The sequence below is a fragment of the Eptesicus fuscus genome, chromosome 6, assembly GCF_027574615.1.
Source record: "Eptesicus fuscus isolate TK198812 chromosome 6, DD_ASM_mEF_20220401, whole genome shotgun sequence".
Lineage (NCBI taxonomy): Eukaryota > Metazoa > Chordata > Mammalia > Chiroptera > Vespertilionidae > Eptesicus > Eptesicus fuscus.
In genome coordinates this window covers 100,744,512-100,761,284 of record NC_072478.1, presented here as the reverse complement: position 1 = coordinate 100,761,284, position 16,773 = coordinate 100,744,512, and the positions used below count along the sequence as shown (strand labels likewise).

General features: G+C 54.8%; 1 protein-coding gene across 1 annotated transcript in view; it reads left to right on the top strand.

The window, feature by feature from the left end:
* SLIT3 (slit guidance ligand 3) overlaps nt 1–16,773 on the top strand; it is a 526,414-nt gene that overhangs the window by 429,078 nt on the left and 80,563 nt on the right. The window contains exons 9-10 of the mRNA XM_008147633.3: nt 2,237–2,378; nt 12,813–12,884. Of these exons, the coding sequence (XP_008145855.2) occupies nt 2,237–2,378; nt 12,813–12,884 (214 nt within the window). The remainder of the gene's footprint in view (nt 1–2,236; nt 2,379–12,812; nt 12,885–16,773) is intronic.

Genomic DNA, 16,773 nt, shown 5'->3' with positions numbered 1-16,773 from the left:
CTGACATCTGGAGCCAGGCGTCCCACCTCCCCGGGATGTGGGAGAGGGATAGGAGCCTTCACACGGGGATCCTCTTTGCCACCCGCTAAGACAGGTGCGCAGGGGAGGGGGATGCGCTGGGAGGTGTCTCACTCCTTCTGCTTCCAGTTTCCGAAGAACGGGAATAGTCGGTCTTCAGGCCCAGGAAGGACTTCCGAAGTCTGCAATGCAAAGCCTTATCCACCGAGATGGGAGCAAAAAGCTCAGAGGGTTCTGCAGGCCGTCGTTGAAACAGTAATAAGAATAGCAACAACATTAACAACAACAAGCATTCCTAAGCGCTGGCTCTGTGCTGTACGTTCTTCTAAACACTTCACATGCATTAACTTCCTTTGCCTTCCCAACAGAACCATGCTACCAAGTAAGCATTGCTATTTCCCCCCATTTCACAGATGGGGAAAACTGAGGCACGGGGACAGGAGGATGAGGGGATAGAACTAGGATTCAAATTGAGGCAACGGGACCGCAGAGCCCACACTCTCAGCCGCTCGCCCTCCTCTTCCTGACCCGAGGCGCAGGCAGGCTGGTGGTCTGGGCTGCCGTTTTCTCAGAAATGTCAAGCCTTTCCCAGGTTGAAGCAAAGCCAGGGTCACTCTCTCTACGAGGATGAATGTTGCAGTTGGGGGCTTAGTGTAAGTCGTCATCGCTCTGGCATTTTCCATGGTCTCCACTGGATCCACTAATGTGACACCAGAGAGTCTGAAGTCCTTGTACCCTAGACAGGAATCTTTTTTCAAATGTCCAGCTAAGACGATGCTTTTTAAGTGTGTGTGTGTGTGTGTGTGTGTGTGTGTGTGTGTGTGTGTGTGTGAAGGTGAGGCCCAGAAAAATAAGAGTCTTTGGTTACTGTGCTGGCATCAAGGCATCAAGTTGAGTCTCTGCAGAAGGGCCACCCCCAGGTGGGACTAGTGAGCATGGAGGGCGGACCCTCCACTTCAGGTCTCACTCAGTGTCCGAAGGAGGACTTGCCCGAGGCCCAGTCGGTCTGTGATTCAACTGCTCTAGCTGGACCCACCCTGCTTCCCCTCAGCTCCTCCGGTGGACAGAGGCCAGACTCCCACCGTTCTTCCCCGTGCTTCATGCCCTGCGCCTGCCCAGTGCGGAGGTCTGCGGCGTTAGTCTGAGTGTGGGCCTGCCCGCGGCCCTCTGCTCTGGGAGGAGGGACGTGGGCAGACGCAGAGTAGCCCGGCTGGACGCAGCAGGCCTGGGACAAGGTCCGGGAGGGCCGTTGGGCTGAGTCTACCTTTTGGACCTCAGTGTCCACATTTGAAAAACTAACCACGGGTTTGAGATCCTGGCCTCACTGTGAAGAACTAATCCTATTAGAAAACTTACCTGATGTCTTTTCAAAGCGTTCTCGTTCACTTCTTGTGCCAGAGGTTCAGTGTGACCACCACGGGGGGTGACTGAGATCCTCGTGCCGGAATCTGGAGTTAGTTTGTGACCCGTATGTTTATCTGCACTCACCTTCTGAGTAAGCTCCTCCCATGCCAGTTTCTTGGGTTTTTGCCACTTTGGTTTAAATTCACACTAGTTCTCGACTGAAGCAGAATTAAGAGCTGACTCCAAAATACGAGGTAACTTACTTGCCTTTTCCTACTGCGGCGAGTTTTGTTAGCTTGTTCTCTGTGTGTAAACGCTGTTTGAAAGGGCCTTGGAGGGCGCGGCTAATGACTGTGTTGACACTGGACAACACCAGTGCCCCACACGGGGATGTGCACCCGCCTTCCTTCCTCCCACTGGTTTGGACAGTGACTTCCAGACACTAGAGGAAGGGATGAAGGTGTGTCTATACTCAGCATCCACGTCCCAGGTAAACTCCAACACCCCACCCCCACCCCCGGGGTCACCAGACATGGGGCACCCTGAGACAGTGGTCCCAGGGTCAGCTCGTGGCATATTTCTGTGAGTGGTTGACTCAGAGAGCAGCTCTCTCTCTAAAAGATGAGGGTGATGAGCTGACAGAGCAGGTGGAACAATCCAGAAATAGTCAGGTCAAGGGCAGCATCTCTCCTCCTGGCTGAATGTGCAGCCAGAGGCAGCTGTGTCTGCAAGATGCGGACGATGTCTGCTGGTGATGGTTTTCCAAGTAGCTTACCACGTAGCGCCGCCTCATTGGGTAGCTGGCGAGGGGGCCCAGGAGCCCATTCGACTCCTGACACGGACACGAGTTGACCACTGTGCTCTGGCCCCACAGGCCCCCACTCGGAGCCGCCATCCTGCAATGCCAACTCCATCTCCTGCCCTTCGGCCTGCACCTGCAGCAATAACATCGTGGACTGCCGGGGCAAGGGCTTGACGGAGATCCCCGCCAACCTGCCAGAGGGCATCGTCGAAATGTAAGTGCCCCGTCTGCCACCCCGTCTCAGCCAGTTCTCCAGGAGCCGGCAGCGTTGAGCCGTGGGAGCTGACTGTTAAAGGCACTTAGGGATCTCTCTGCTCTCCTACGGGCTTTCCCAGCTATGCACGTCAGTGCTCAGGAGCATGGACTAGCCCTAGCCGGTTTGGCTTACTGGTTAGAGTGTCAGCCCCAGGACTGAAGGGTCACAGGTTCGATCCCCGGCTCTGGTTGGGGCACGTGTGGGAGGCCACATCGCTGTCTTTGTCTCTGTTGTGGCTCCCCCTCCCTTTCACTCTCTCTAAAAATCAGTGGGGGGCGGGGGGGGGATATACCCTCTGGTGAGGATTAGCAAACAAACAGAAAAAGAGCACAGACTCTAGAGCAGTAAGTGATGGCCCGCGGTAGCCTACCTATTTTTGTAAATGAAGTTTTCTTGGAACACAGCCACGCTCGCTTGTTTACATATCGCGTCTGGCTGTTCGAGGAAGGCAGGAGTGAGCCGTTGGGCCCAGCAGCCTGATATGCCCTGTTTGGTCCTTTGTAGTAGAAGTTTGCCGGCCCCGCCTGGGCCCCCTCTGATTACCTCCTGGCTCCCCGTTTACTAAGGGGGGAGGGGGAGAACTTTGGGCAAAAGGATTGCTCTTTCTCATCTTTAGTTTTCTCTTCGGTAGTAACATGACGATGACATATCCTCGATGGCTCGCTGTGAAACTGAGTGGAATGCTTTGTGTGAGCTCTGCATGCAATCCGAGCACGTGGGCAGTGCCCGGACGGTGGTGGGAAGAACCCGGGTGAGGAGCTGGTGTCATAGCCGCACCCTTGAGCCCGAGACTGAGCCCTCCGTCATTTCAGACCTGATGGTCGTCCTCTAGACGGTCTTTACGTGCGGACAAGATGGTGCGTGTTCATGTGTGTGCACAGATCTCCCAATTCCCAGTAAAATAGGTTTGCCCACATAGCTCCACCTCGTCCCTCTTCCCTTTGCTGAGAACATGGCCCACGTCTCATTCTGGATCGAGCAGAGGGGCAGTCAGCATTGACCCCAAGATCACGCTATATGACAATAACTGTTTTCATTTCTGCTTTCACCTTTGGGCGACTTTATTAAAAACATGATGAGAGTCCTAACTGGTTTGGCTCAGTGGATAGAGCGGCCGCCTGCGGACTGAAGGGTCCCAGGTTTGATTCCAGTCAAGGGCATGTACCTTGGTAGCGGGCACATCCCCAGTGGGGGGGGTGCAGGAGGCAGCTGATTGATGTTTCTCTCTCATTGATGTTTCTAACTCTCTATCCCTCTCCCTTCCTCTCTAAAAAATCAATAAAATATATTTTAAAAAAACATGATTAGATGAAACCCCTCCAAATAAGAGACACACATTTCCCTCATTTCTCTGCTTCATCTTCTCCTCCTCCTTTCCTTTCTCCCCCTCCTTCTCCTTCTCCTCCTCCTCATCCCCTTCCTCTTTCTCCTCTTCCTCCTCTGCATTCCCTGTGTTCCCAACGATGGCCATTGACTCTTCCATTCATACATTCCTTTAACAACTATCTATTGTGGGCTCGCTGTGTTCCAGCCATTGTTCTGTACTTGGGGAGCATCAACAAGCAGATAAAATTTCTGCTTTCAGGGTGCTTGCATTCCGGTGGTGGAGAGAGTGTGATAAACAATAAACAAATCAGAGTAAATTAGATGATATGCTAGAAGGTGGTAGGTTCTATGGGGAAAAGCAAGGAAAGGATTTGAGGTAAATGAGACCCCAAAAAGTGAATGTCTGGAGGAAGAGTGTTGTGGGGAGAGGGAAGCGCAGGTGCAGAGGCCCTGAGGTAGGGCGTGCCTGGTATACCAGAAGCCCCTGTGGAGGAGACACAATGGGGAGTGTTGGGGGATGACTCAGGGGGGTAAGAGGGACCAAATCCTGGAGGCATTTTAAGGACTTTGGTTTCACCCTGATTGACTTACAACCGTGGAGCTTCCGTTTCTTCTTGCTCCATCTGCTTTGCCAGCTTGTCTCTGATTTCCTTTAACACTTTCCTCCCCAGTCCCGGTGGACACAATCTGTGCCTCCACACCCTTCCTGTAGTCCGGAGCTAGCTAGCAACGTGTCCTTCTAACCTGATCCCCTCCCCTTCTGAGGCCTTCACCCACCTTCACTCAGCCCTCCGCCTTCCTTTCAGCAAGAATCCTCAATGACTTCCTCACGTTTCACTGTGACTCTCCTTTGCTCTCCTGGCCCACGGCTCTGGCCTCCAAGGCCCTCTTTCTGTGGATTCCCTTCGATCTCGGCGCCTCTTCTGCTCATACTTCATGCTCATCCTCTTTATTCTTGTCCTTACTCTCTTCCTCTTCTGCACCCTGTTCCCTTCTCTTCTCCCTCCCGTGATTCATTCCCCCCCTTCCCTCTCTCTCTCCCCACCATGGTCTTTCCACTTCTCCTCCCAGCCACATTGCTCTCTCCACCCAGCTAACCTTTGCTCTTCTTTACAAGAGCCCTCCCCCTTCCCGCTCCATCATGCCAAGGTAGGACGCTGGGCCTCCCGAGATGGATGGGTATTCAAGACAGGATTCCTGCCAACAGCCATGTCATTTCAGATTCCCACGGATCCTTCCTTTCTGCCCCATCTGCCAGGTTTTCTCTTTGGCAGGCACAGATCCCCCCCTTGACCAGGCCTCAAACCACAGCGGATGAAAGAGGCCAGTTGAGGAGGTCAAGCTGTAGCCGTTGGCCCCCTCCCCACCCCTGACTCAGGAGCTCGCAGCCTGCCCCCCTCCTCGCCTGCTCCTCGTCTCTGAACCTCGGAGGCACACAGCTCAGGTGTGTGGGAGAGAAATTGGAGATATCCATGTAGGAGGTGGGACGCATGCAGACCAGGCCACAGCCGGGCTGTTGAGCTGGCACCTGGACATCGAATTTTAGAGGGGATGTTAACAAGCTAGAGCAGCCGTTTCCAAAAGGCTCCCTAGTTAGTACTGAATCTTTTCTTATTTGGATAAAGTGAGAAAAACAAAACAAATTTTGATGTTTTTTCCATTGAGCAAAAATATTCTACTTAAAGGAAGGTCCTTCTTTATAAATTCCTGGACTTCCTATTTCTGTTATTGTTGTTATTAAAAAATACCCTATCCCTAGTTGGTTTGGCTCAGTGGATAGAGTGTCAGCCTGCGGACTAAAGGGTCCCAGGTTCGATTCCAGTAAAGGGCAAATGCCCGGGTTGTGGGCTTGATCCCCAGTGGGGGGCATGGAGGAGGCAGTCGATCAATGATTCTCTCTCATCATTGATGTTTCTGTCTCTCTCTCCCTCTCCCTTCTCTAAAATCAATAAAAATATATTTTTAAAAATATCCTTTACTTTATAAAATGATGGCCACTGAAAGCAGAATATGTGTGAGTGTGTATGTCTTAAATGTGTTTAATTATATGTGTAATTATTATATAATTGTAAATGCATGTTTCTATATAAATATGTATTATGTCTGACACAGAGAGAAAGAGAAAGAGAGATTGCCTTAATTGGCAAAATAAAAGCTCTTTAACCACTTAGCCTATGAAATCCAAAAGTCTGGGAATGACCAGTCTAGCTAGAGGGTTTCCAAAAATAAGCAACTGCGGACAGCAGCCAGGTTCTTAAAAGTGTGGGCCAGGGATGCAGGCAAACCCCCACGTTCGATCTGCAACCCTGACTTGTCGCCATCAGCAAATAACCTTTCTGAGTCCTGGTTTTCTCAATTGAAAAGCAGAGGCTACCGGCACCCTCTTACTGATTCTTGTGGGGGTGAGTGAATGGATGCTGTCACATGCTGAGCATTGGGTCTGGCACCGGAGATACACTGCCTCAACAACGACTGCTGTCACTTTACTACTACAATTAGTACGACTGCTGCTGTGGCCACCCCTTTTATTAGGCATGGGGAGAGGTTAGAAACCACGTTATAGGCGCTGGACCTACCTGTACAAGAGGTCCCTCTGTAAAGCTAAGTCAGTTTTTTTCAAAGTTAAGGGTGAGAGAATAGGTTGGCGCACGAGACGAGCCACTTGCATGATGCACTGAGCCTGGAGGTGGCTCATCTCCACGCACATGTATGGGGACGTGCAAATAAGGCTGCCCCTGCCCCTGCCCTTGCCCCTGGGGCACCCGGGCCCACCACATTGCCCAGGACTTCCCTTGCTGCATTTGCCTCCTTCCCTTCTGTGATGCAATGAAGCGGAGGCATCAGAGTTGGTGAGGCGAGACTCTATGGCTGGTGGGGAGAACTTTAGGGGAGACCTGCTCGCTCCTAAAGGCAACAAAGCCGGTGCTCAGGGTCCCGTGTGGCGGCTCAAATGTCTTTCAAGCCGCTGAGATGCATCGCCTTGGCAGTGAGAGTAGCCCAGCAGGTGGGGGAGGCTGACAGATGAGAAAAACGGGAGTGGAGAGTGAAACTGCAGGCTGCACCCCAGGATGACTAGGAAGTGTCTGATTTATCATCCCAAAGTCAGCCGAATGTGACTTCTTCTCCTTCTGCCGCCTCGTGTTCACAGCCACCTCCACACTCATATTTCTCCCTCTCCCTCGGGATGCTTGGCACCCAGTCAGACTTTGTACTCCCGACTCTCGATTCTGAGCTGGTAGTGATGCTCTTAACCTTGGGAGGGGTTCTGTACTCGCCAACATTTTGGGTTGTGAGGAGCTCTCTCTCTCTCTCGTGCAAGGCCATCTGGCAGCTTCTTTTAGATTCTTTTCAGAGGCAGAGCAGCTCGGAGGAGTGTGTGCTGGTCTCCCCCCACAGCAGAGCCAGTTCCTCTAAAAATAGCCCTCTTCCCCAGAGCCCGCAGGGAGACGGTTCGCAGCAAACGTTCCTCGAAACGGAGGCGCTCCCGGCCGGCCGTTCCTGCTGCTTCCACTCGCTTCTCTGAACCAGCTCCAGCCCCCAGCAGGGACAGTTCTGGGGAGAGCCCGGTCCCCCATATTTCCTGTTCTGTCACCTTCAGCCCTCCTCCTGGGTCCTCGGGGCTGCAGAGGGGCCGTCTGCACCCGGAGCCCCATCTTCTTCCATTTTTGCTCCGTACCCGACAGTGTCCGCCAGTGCCTCGGGCCTTCGCTAGGACAGGGCAGTGTGTTTGGTGGGAGAAGGCTGTGGTGGGCTTCGGGGTCAATTATAAGGGAAAGCATCCAGGGGGCAGTCACCCCACCCTCCACCTAGCCTCACCTCAACCCCGGTGTCCCTCCGGGCTGGGGAGACAGCTGCCTCACAAAAGCACATCTCCCCTTCCCGGTGACACTGCCTGCAGGGGGTTTGAAAAGAGAAAGAACTGAACAACAGCAACAGAAGAGCAGCCAGCCGAGAGAACAGAAAGGCTGCGGGGCTCTGGAAACCGCTGGCACCAGTGAGTCTTCTAACGTCCCGAGAGCCCCAGGTTTCTGCGGGTCTGCCACGGAAAGGGGGTGGAGGGGTGCAGGAGGAGAAGGGGAAACCGATCAGGCAGCAGAATAAGGCAGAGCCTCGGGATAAACAGTCCTGGGTGCGAATCCTGGCTCCGCGTCTTACTTGGGGCACGTTTCTCTTAACATCTCCTGCCTCACCCAGTTCCCCCCTTTGAAAAATGGAGCTCATGGTATCTGCTAGAGGTTTTCTATGAAGATTACATAACATAACATGTAGAAAGTAGCACAGTGTTTGGAATCTAAATGGGATCTAAAAAGAAAAAACTTATGCGCATGTATACATATAGGACATGATAGAATGATTAGGCTTAAGTTCCCACACTATTTATCCTTCATTCATTTTTTTCTACGATGAAGAAAAATGTCCCCTGTTGGAGGCCTCTGAGCATGTGCATAGAGTAGGAGCAGACTCGGCTCTGCGTCAGTCCCTCTGTTCCTGCCGGTGACGCCAGGTGTTCTGCAGAGCAGCATAGCAACAGCTCAGGCCACAGATGCCCGCATCCCCATCGCTGCTGTTACCAAGCATACCAACTCAGTGCGGATGTCTAGGACTCACTGCCTGTCGGCAGAACCACCAGGAGCAGAGGGAGAGAAAGGGGAGGTCAGGAATATGACCTTGACGCGACCTCCCCTCAGCCCTAGTCCAGCTGCAGAGGAGCGCCAGGAATGGGGTCTCTGGGCTCTGTGGTGTTGCCTTTCTCTGACTGCCCAGGGTGACCTTGGGGAAGGACACACACGGAATTTCCTTCCTCCAGCAGGACCTGGACTTTGAGCAAGAGCTGCCAAGTCCAGGGGAGACTGGAGATGGAAAGACTAGAACCTGAAGCCCTCACGAAGGTGGCTTCTCGGGGGGGCAGTGTAGCGCAGGGTGAAGAATGCAGGCATCGGCACCAGACCACTCTAGGTTCCATGCAGGCTCTGCCATTGACCAGCAACTTGGCATCAGGCAAACTGGCCTCTTTGTGCCACGATTTCTTCATCCATAAAATGGGTATAAGAATGATACCATTGCCTTGTTGGGTTGTGGAAGGAATGAAATGAGCCCACGTGTGACGAGCACAGGGTCTGACATAAGGAGCCCTCAGTAGATGGTGGATGTTCGTCGTTAGCGCTGCCTCAACCACATCACCACCAGGGGTCCGGCCCAGCTCCAGGACCTCTCTGCCAGGTGACTGGCAGCCCCTGGCAGCCTCCCTGGCACGGTGTTGACTTACGTGTGGCTAGAAATATATTGTGTTCAGTCGTGAGTTTGCAAGTGATGGATCCTTAAGGAAGCACCAAGTAACTAGGGCAAATCGATGCAGACCGCGCATGGCTGAAATCCCCGTCGGGTGTTCCCGGAGTTTCACGGGTGCGGAAGATGCTCGGGTGTTTGATTTGTGTGTTTGTTTTTATGCCGGTTCTATCAGATCAGCTGACAGCCTGAAGGGTGTTTGCCAGACAAAGAAAGACACACGTGCCAGTTAAGTGAGACCAAAAACAGCTATTGGCTTCAGACACATCCCTGAGTGTGCCGGGTTTTGCTGATGTTAATGCTGCTTTTGTCCTCCACTTTGAGTTTTTGTCGCTGGGAGTACTCATCCTTGCATGCTTGTTGCCGGCTGTAGGACTGGGCTAGGTGTAACCACCACCAGGGGAGCCTGCTGCATAGAGATGGGTGTGCGCACAGCCTTGCCCCCGATGGAAGGGCCGTTTCCCTGGGGATGGGCGCGGGCAGTGACTAAAAGAATGGAGCGGCCTCAGCTCCAAAGGGTCTTCAGCACAGCTCAGCGACGGAGACGCGGCTCTCGAGCCGGTGAAACTGAGTGTGCGTCCCGCCGTAGCTCTTCCCGGCTCCCTGAGTCTGGACACGGGACTTAACATCTCCGAGCCTCAGTTTCCTCCTGTTTGACGTGGGGATGGCAGTAACGCGTAGGGTCCGCCTCCTAGAGGTTAAATGTTAGACAAGCCTTGTTGAACTCAGCCTAATGCCTGACTTCTAAGCACTTATGGCTGCTATTGTGGCTACCCTGGCCTTTACACTGAAATAGCTGACTATTCACAGCCACCCACCCCTCCCCAAGACAAACTCTGATGCCCCTGGGGCGAGATTAACCTGCGACTCCTGGCCTTGGCATCTCAGTGGAGTTGGGTGCCCAGCCAGTACCCACAGCAGCACCCGCAGCGGGAATGGCAGAGAAAAGACCCTCCCCAGAGTGCGAGTCCCGAGAGTAGAGGGGGCACAGCCACGTCCCTGCAGGTTAACAGGCTCAGATCGGAACTCTTTGTTCTTTGTTCAAAAATCACACCTTTGCACTCTGTCTGCATATGTTACACACATTCAGATCGCTCTTCCCTCATCTCCCACAGCCTTTGTACAAAATACCTGCGGCTGCAGAGGTTGTGTGGTGCCTCCTAACCCCTCAGACTTTCCGGTGACTTCGGGCCTCGGTTTCCCCTTTTCCTAAACTATGGAGAGGCCGTGTGATCAGAGGCAGGAGCAGAGGGGTGTCAGTGCTGCCCCCCCACCAAAGGGACAGGCTGTTCCCTCTTGGTTTTACTTCCCTCATTCACAAAACAGGGCCCAACCACTTGCCTGGGCAGAGTAAGGATGAAAAGAGACAATGGACATACATCAGCCCCACTCCATAAACAACAGCTCTTCCTGGATGGTAGCAATAAAGCTCGGTTCCGTGATGGACCGTCTTGAGCTGGATTAAATCACCAGCTGAGTCAGCCCCTGGGGGCAGGTATCCCCTCCTGCTCACGGGCTCGTCCCTCCCTCAGCCTTGCACCTCCCCTAAGTGGAGGTACGTGATTAGGAACCGCACGCCCCGCGCTGACCTGCCTTGCACGGGCTCTTGGCCTGCAGCCAGGAGCAGCGGGTCGTCTTGCAAAGCTGAGAGGGTTCCCATTGCTAACGGGCAGTGGCTCCCTCCTGAGGCACCAACCAGCCGCAGTCCCTCGCCCGAGTGGCAGGGGAGTCTCAGGATTCCTGGAGAGCAGTTGCCACCTGCCTGGCGGCCCCAGAGACCCAGGGAGCTGCTGTCTGAGCTGAGAAAACCCTGCTGAACTCTGCTTCTCTGGAGAACGCAAATGGCCTTGGAATTTCTCAGCCAAGGCGGTCTGCCTGAGCGGCCTAGGTGGGTGGCTGTGAGACCAGGCCTCTGAGACCTCAGGGCATCTCTGTGGCTCACGGTGAGCCAGCCAGGTCCCTGCCCAGCCAGCCTGCACCCACGTGCCCCGCAGCGCACACCCCCGCGCCCCCCCCCCCGCACCCCTCCAGCGGCCACAGAGGCTTTCTCAGCAGACCGTGCAATCTCGTCTGCACACTCTTCACCCGGCAGCCTGGAATGATCAGTCCCGATGCTCCCTCTCTCCTCCCCCCACCCCGCCTTCTCCCCTGTCTCCCCCTTCCTCTGGCCTGGGGAGTGATTTGTCTGTGTTATGGGTCGGCCTGACAAACCCTTCCACATTAGCAGCCGAGATGTTGTTTGAAATGGGAAAATTGCTGGCAAACTGCTCCATTAGCCGTTCCAGTAACAGATACTCTGTTCCCCAATGAAGATGAGATCGCGGAGGCACAAATTAATACGACTGTCTCCCCCACTCTGCAGCGGGGATTACTCTTCAAGATGAATAGGTGCGTCCCAGCCAGGAGTGTGCAGCCACCAGACGTGGCCTCGGAGGGAGCTGGCTCCTCCCGTGGCTTCCTCCTACCTCCCCCCACCCCCCGCACCTCCCCACACACCTTTCCTTGTGTCTTCCCGCTGAGGTTTGGGGAGCCTCCATGCCGAATGAGGAGGTGATGAAAGGATCCGCACCTCAGAGACAGGGGAGATGGATGAGGGGAGAGGCTGCGTCCTCAGCCTGGGCCGGGCCATCATTCAGCACCTCTAACAGAGGCCGCCTCCCGCCCAGGCCCTTTCCCACACACCTGTTCCTGGTGACAGGAAGTCATTTGAGAGACGAAAGAATAAAGAATGGACGTGCGCGCTCGCTCCCCACGGCCCCTTCTCTTCCACGGAAGCTCTGGGCCCTGGGCCTGCAGCAGCTCTCGTCTTCCCAGAGTAATCGGAGAGGACGCTTTTCAGGGGAGTCTGTTAGATGTGAGAGCCCTAGATTCGAGCAGCTGCCCGGGGCAGTGAGTGGTCCAGCCGGGTCCCCTGACGCCGCCAGGATGTCGGGGAACCAGCTTGATGAATGTCAGGCAGGAGCTAAAGATGGGAAGCCTCTTCCTCCATCAGATTAGAACAGCCGATTGAAAAACCCAGGAATAGCCCAGCCGGTGTGGCTCAGTGGTTGAGCATCAACCGATGAACCAGGAGGTCACGGTTCAGTTCGTGGTCAGGACACATTCCCGGGTTGCAGGCTCGATCCCCAGTAGGGGGTGTGCAGGAGGCAGCGATGGATGATTTTTCTCTCATCATTGATGTTTCTATCTCTCTCTCCCTCTCCCATCCTCTCTGAAATCAATAAAGATATTTTTAAAAAAGAAAAGAAAACCCCAAGAATAGATATTGAGTCATTAGGCTGTTCACCTTAAACTAATATAATGTTGTATGTCAATTATTCTTAAAAAAAAAAAAAGAAAAGAAAAGAAACCCAGACGTGAAGTCAGCTGCTGTCGTGTGTGCCTGTCCAGGACCCCACGGCAGGGTGGCAGTTCTGTGTGAATAGTGACAGACTTCCACCAAGCTTGGCCGGCCCGGGCCTTCGCTTTTTACTCTCTTCTCTCTCCCCTGACTTCCTATCTGTTACCCCCAGAGCTTTTTCTGAAGAAGCCGCTGCCTCGGGAGCCAGCTTACAATGAGCAGGAGCCGGGTCCTCAGGGCATGTCACCTCTTCTAGCCCCGGGCGGGTGCTCCATGCAGCAGAACACCCTGTGTCTCTGGCTTCTGCACGGTGCCTGCCTGGCCTCCTGGACCCAGAATGTGCGCCACCTGACGGGAGAGACCCTCCGGCCCTCAGGGCCCTCAGCGCCCCTGGGTGATGGGCGGATGGTTAATTGACTCTCCTCTGCTCTGTTTCCCAGACGCCTGGAGCAGAACTCCATCAAGTCCATCCCTGCCGGAGCCTTCACCCCGTACAAGAAGCTGAAGCGAATGTGAGTCTCCACCCGGCACAAACGAGCCCACGTGTGTTCAGTTTGGGGGTGGCATGTCGTGTGTAGTGGGCAGCTGCTCAGGTGACAGGCGGTATCACGTTTCCGGGCAGTGCCCTAAGCCTGGCAGCTAAGGTGCAGCAGTGCTGCGTTCCGACGGGGAGGTAGAGGGTCTTGACACCCACACACCTGGTTGGACAGCTGGGGCCGCTCCAACTAGAGCGAAGGAAATGGTCTGGGCGGGAGCGGAGCGCCTTTGGCCTCAAAACGCCGGCACCTTTCCTGTCGCTCCCAGGCTTTGAGATGTGGACCTAGGGTAGGAGCTTCCGTGGAAGGTGGCAGTGGCTGTGTCGTTCTGCAGCTCTGTCACCAGCATTGCTACAACCTCGCACAGCCATTCAACACGCGCCCGCTGGGCGTGAGGAGCTGGGTTAGAGTCTGTGGTCGGCACGTGAACTGAGATGATGCTCCCGCGGGGCCTCCACATCTGTGAGAGCACGGGCATTAACTGCAGCCCTAGAAGTTGCTACGCCCAGAAAGTAAAACAAGGGAAGGGAGGGGACAGAGAGTGATGGTGGGTGGCCTTCAGGGGGGTTTGTCCTGAAGGCCTCTATGTGCAGGTGGCTGAGCAGAGGAAGTGAGTCATGCCAGGCTCGGGGGAAGGATGCGTGAAAGGCCGTGGGCAGTGTGCATGGGTGTTTGTGCAAGGGAGTGTGGGTGGGGGAGTGTGCAAGGGGAGTGTACATATGGAGTGTGCATGGGGAGTGTGCCATGGGGATTGTGCATGGAGAGTGTGCATGGGGAGTGTGTGTGAAGGAGTGTGCATGGAGAGTGTGCATGGAAAGTGTGCAATGGGGATTGTGCATGGGGAGTGTATGTGAGCGAGTGTGCATGGGGAGTGTGCAATGGGGATTGTGCATGGGGAGTGTGTGTGAGGGAGTGTGCATGGGGAGTGTGCATGGGGAGTGTGCATGGGGAGTGTGTGTGAGGGAGTGTGCATGGGGAGTGTGCAATGGGGATTGTGCATGGGGAGTGTGTGTGAGGGAGTGTGCATGGGGAGTGTGCAATGGGGATTGTGCATAGAGAGTGTGTGTGAGGGAGTGTGCAATGGGGAGTGTGCATAGGGAGTGTGCATGCAGAGTGTGCAAGGGGAGTGTGCGTGGGGAGCGAGTGAGGAATGAAGTAGTGGGGACGGTATTGGAGAGGCAGGTAAGGCCTAGATCCCCGGGACCCTTTAGACTATGGTAAGACCTTTCTATTCTAAGTGAGATAAGAAGGTTCCTATCCTCCAACTCTATGACTTGCCCGTGATTACCCCCACCATCGCCGTGACCACCTTAACCAGCATCACTGCCACCTCGACGTGCTCCAAACACCTGGCGGCCCCTTCCCTCCCACAGCAGCACGGAGAGCACGATGGCCCCCTCCTGCCAGTGAGGCAACATCAGCACCACCCTCCCCATCACATGGCCCCGAGAGCACTGCTCTGTGAGCCACCAGACCAGGCCCTCTGCAGGGGGCCAGTAGGGTTCAGAAATGGCCCATCCATCCCCTCATAGCTACTAAGAACCTGGGGAGGGGGGACAGGCGACGCCGTTCCCTCTTCCAGGCTAAGAAATCATTATTCCAGCTCAACCATCACGGTGCCGTTTCCACCGCACTTACTCCCTCTGGCCCCACAGAGAGGGGAGAGGGGCAGGGGGACTGTGCATGGATTGGCTGTTCCCTTCCACTCAGGGCTGAAGCATCCGTTTCCCTGGAGGACGAGGCCCACGTCAAAGAGGTTACGTGCCCGCTGACTCCTTTTATGTCAAAAATAAACACCCGGCGAAGCAGTGGCACTGGTAGGCTTCACCCTCAGATCTCAGGAAGCCAACTCCCCATCTCCCTGGAAATCCAAACCGAACAGGCTCTCCTCCTGGTGCCGTTCCAGGCGTGGAAACCGGCCTAATGAGGCAGCCCTCGCTCGCTCTTCCCTCCCCTTGGCAGCATTCCTGCCGGAGGAGCTGGATAAATATGGGCCTTAATATTTAAAACCCTGGCCCATTAATCTCCTGGCTCCCTGCCTCCCCGGCTCACGCTCCATACCCCCCCCCCCCCAATTCATTTTTAAAGCCCAGCTTGATTATGCAGCCAGATAGTAATTTCAGTGACAAATGACAAGTTCAGTCCCTGCCCAGCCTATATATCTCTTGCATGATTTCAGTTCCTGCTCTACTTTTTGGTGAAGTCCAGGTAATTTAGAGCTTGGCTGAGTGCTACAGCCCTGTCTTCCCCCTGTTGGACGTGCCATGATCTGTGTATGCAAACTTCAGAAGGCCTTCTTAGTCACGCCCTGGGAAGGGACTCTAACTTTCGATCACTTCTGTTGATGTTTATTATGATACCCCTTCTTCCCCAAGGGAATGGTAGGGAAGAGAGACCACTCAGCATTTCTTTCCTGCTGACACGTGATGGCTTGGGGAGAAGCGGGACCCCTGGTGAGGACGGATTTTAAAACCCTAAGCATGAATTCCTCCTAGGTGTGCGTGGCAAGTGTGTCTCTATTAGCTAGCAAACCCGGGTTTCCCCTCAACCGCATCCTTCTCTTATCTCTAATAATAAGACGACGGTGAAGAATTCTGCCTGAATGAATGGCTTTGTTCCCACCCATTTCCAGTGGTCAGCTTCGTGTAACAGCATTTCCGGGTAAAAACCTGTATCCAGGTGGCGAAGCCATTTTTAGGGAAAGTCAGGGGCACCAGAGAAGACCCCGGGCCTTATGGGGTTGGGTCGCCGGTGGCCCTGACCCTGGGGACACACCTGTGCTGCTCGGCCGGGACCGTGTGCTGAGCTCTCTGTTGGCACCATCTCGGGGAGAGCAGAGTCGCACAAGCTCCAGCTCGCCTGTCACACACCTTTCTTTCCCGCTGACCCCTGTGGGCCCTGGAATCGGCTCCTTCTGTCCCAAACTGTCTGGGAAGGCCACGCCCTCTCAGCCTTTGCGTTTATAAGCCCCAGGAGACTGGGTGGGTCTGAGACTGACCAGATTCTAGGACACTGGCCTGAGGCATGACTCAGGGGCCACCTGCATGGACAGCACCTGGGGATCTGTAACATATGCACATTTCTTACCCCAGTTCCCCAGCCAACCTAGTCAGACTCTGCCTTTGAATAAACGCCCCGGTGACGTCTTTGAGGTTGAGGACTACCGGTCGAGAGTGACCCAAACACCCAGAGTCTGTCCTGGGACCACCCTGGGTAGGTTGGGAGGGGCCGAGCACGGAGACAGGCGGGCACCCTCAGCCGTTCCCGGCTGCCTTCCTGTCCAGCGCCTCTGCGAGCCGCTCCATCGCAGTGAGAGCAAAGCGGCTCCAGGTGCCAGCTCTGAGCCTGGTCAGCCGCGTCTGGCCACTCTGGTCCCCTCCCCTCCCAGGGCTGCCGCTTCCCTCCCGCAGAGTGAGGGATGTGGACGAAGTGACCACCAGGGTCAGTTCCCACCTAGACTATTCCTTCCCCCCACCACCTCCAAAGCCACGAGACATGCACCCTGTGCTGTAGAAGCTGGGACCAGGTCTCGTTGGGGACTGGAACCCAGGTGGCCCCCACAAGGCTAACTCAAGGCTTCCCCACTGGCCACAGAACTCCCTCTGCGTGCTGGACGTCTGAGTACCTCGGGGGGACGTCTAGGATCAGGAGAAACAACAACAATAATAAAACAGTTGCTCTCAGGCCTGAACGCAGACCTTGTGTGCTCGCCTGAAATTCCTTGCGAGGCAGCCGTGCTGAAGGTGAGCGAGCTTAGGATAATCCGGGCATTTGCTTGTTAAGACCCTTAGTCCAAAACGGAGCGCAGGAGGAAAGCCGGGGTAAGCCGACGAGTTCGCCAGCACAATCTGTGGATTTGTCAGAG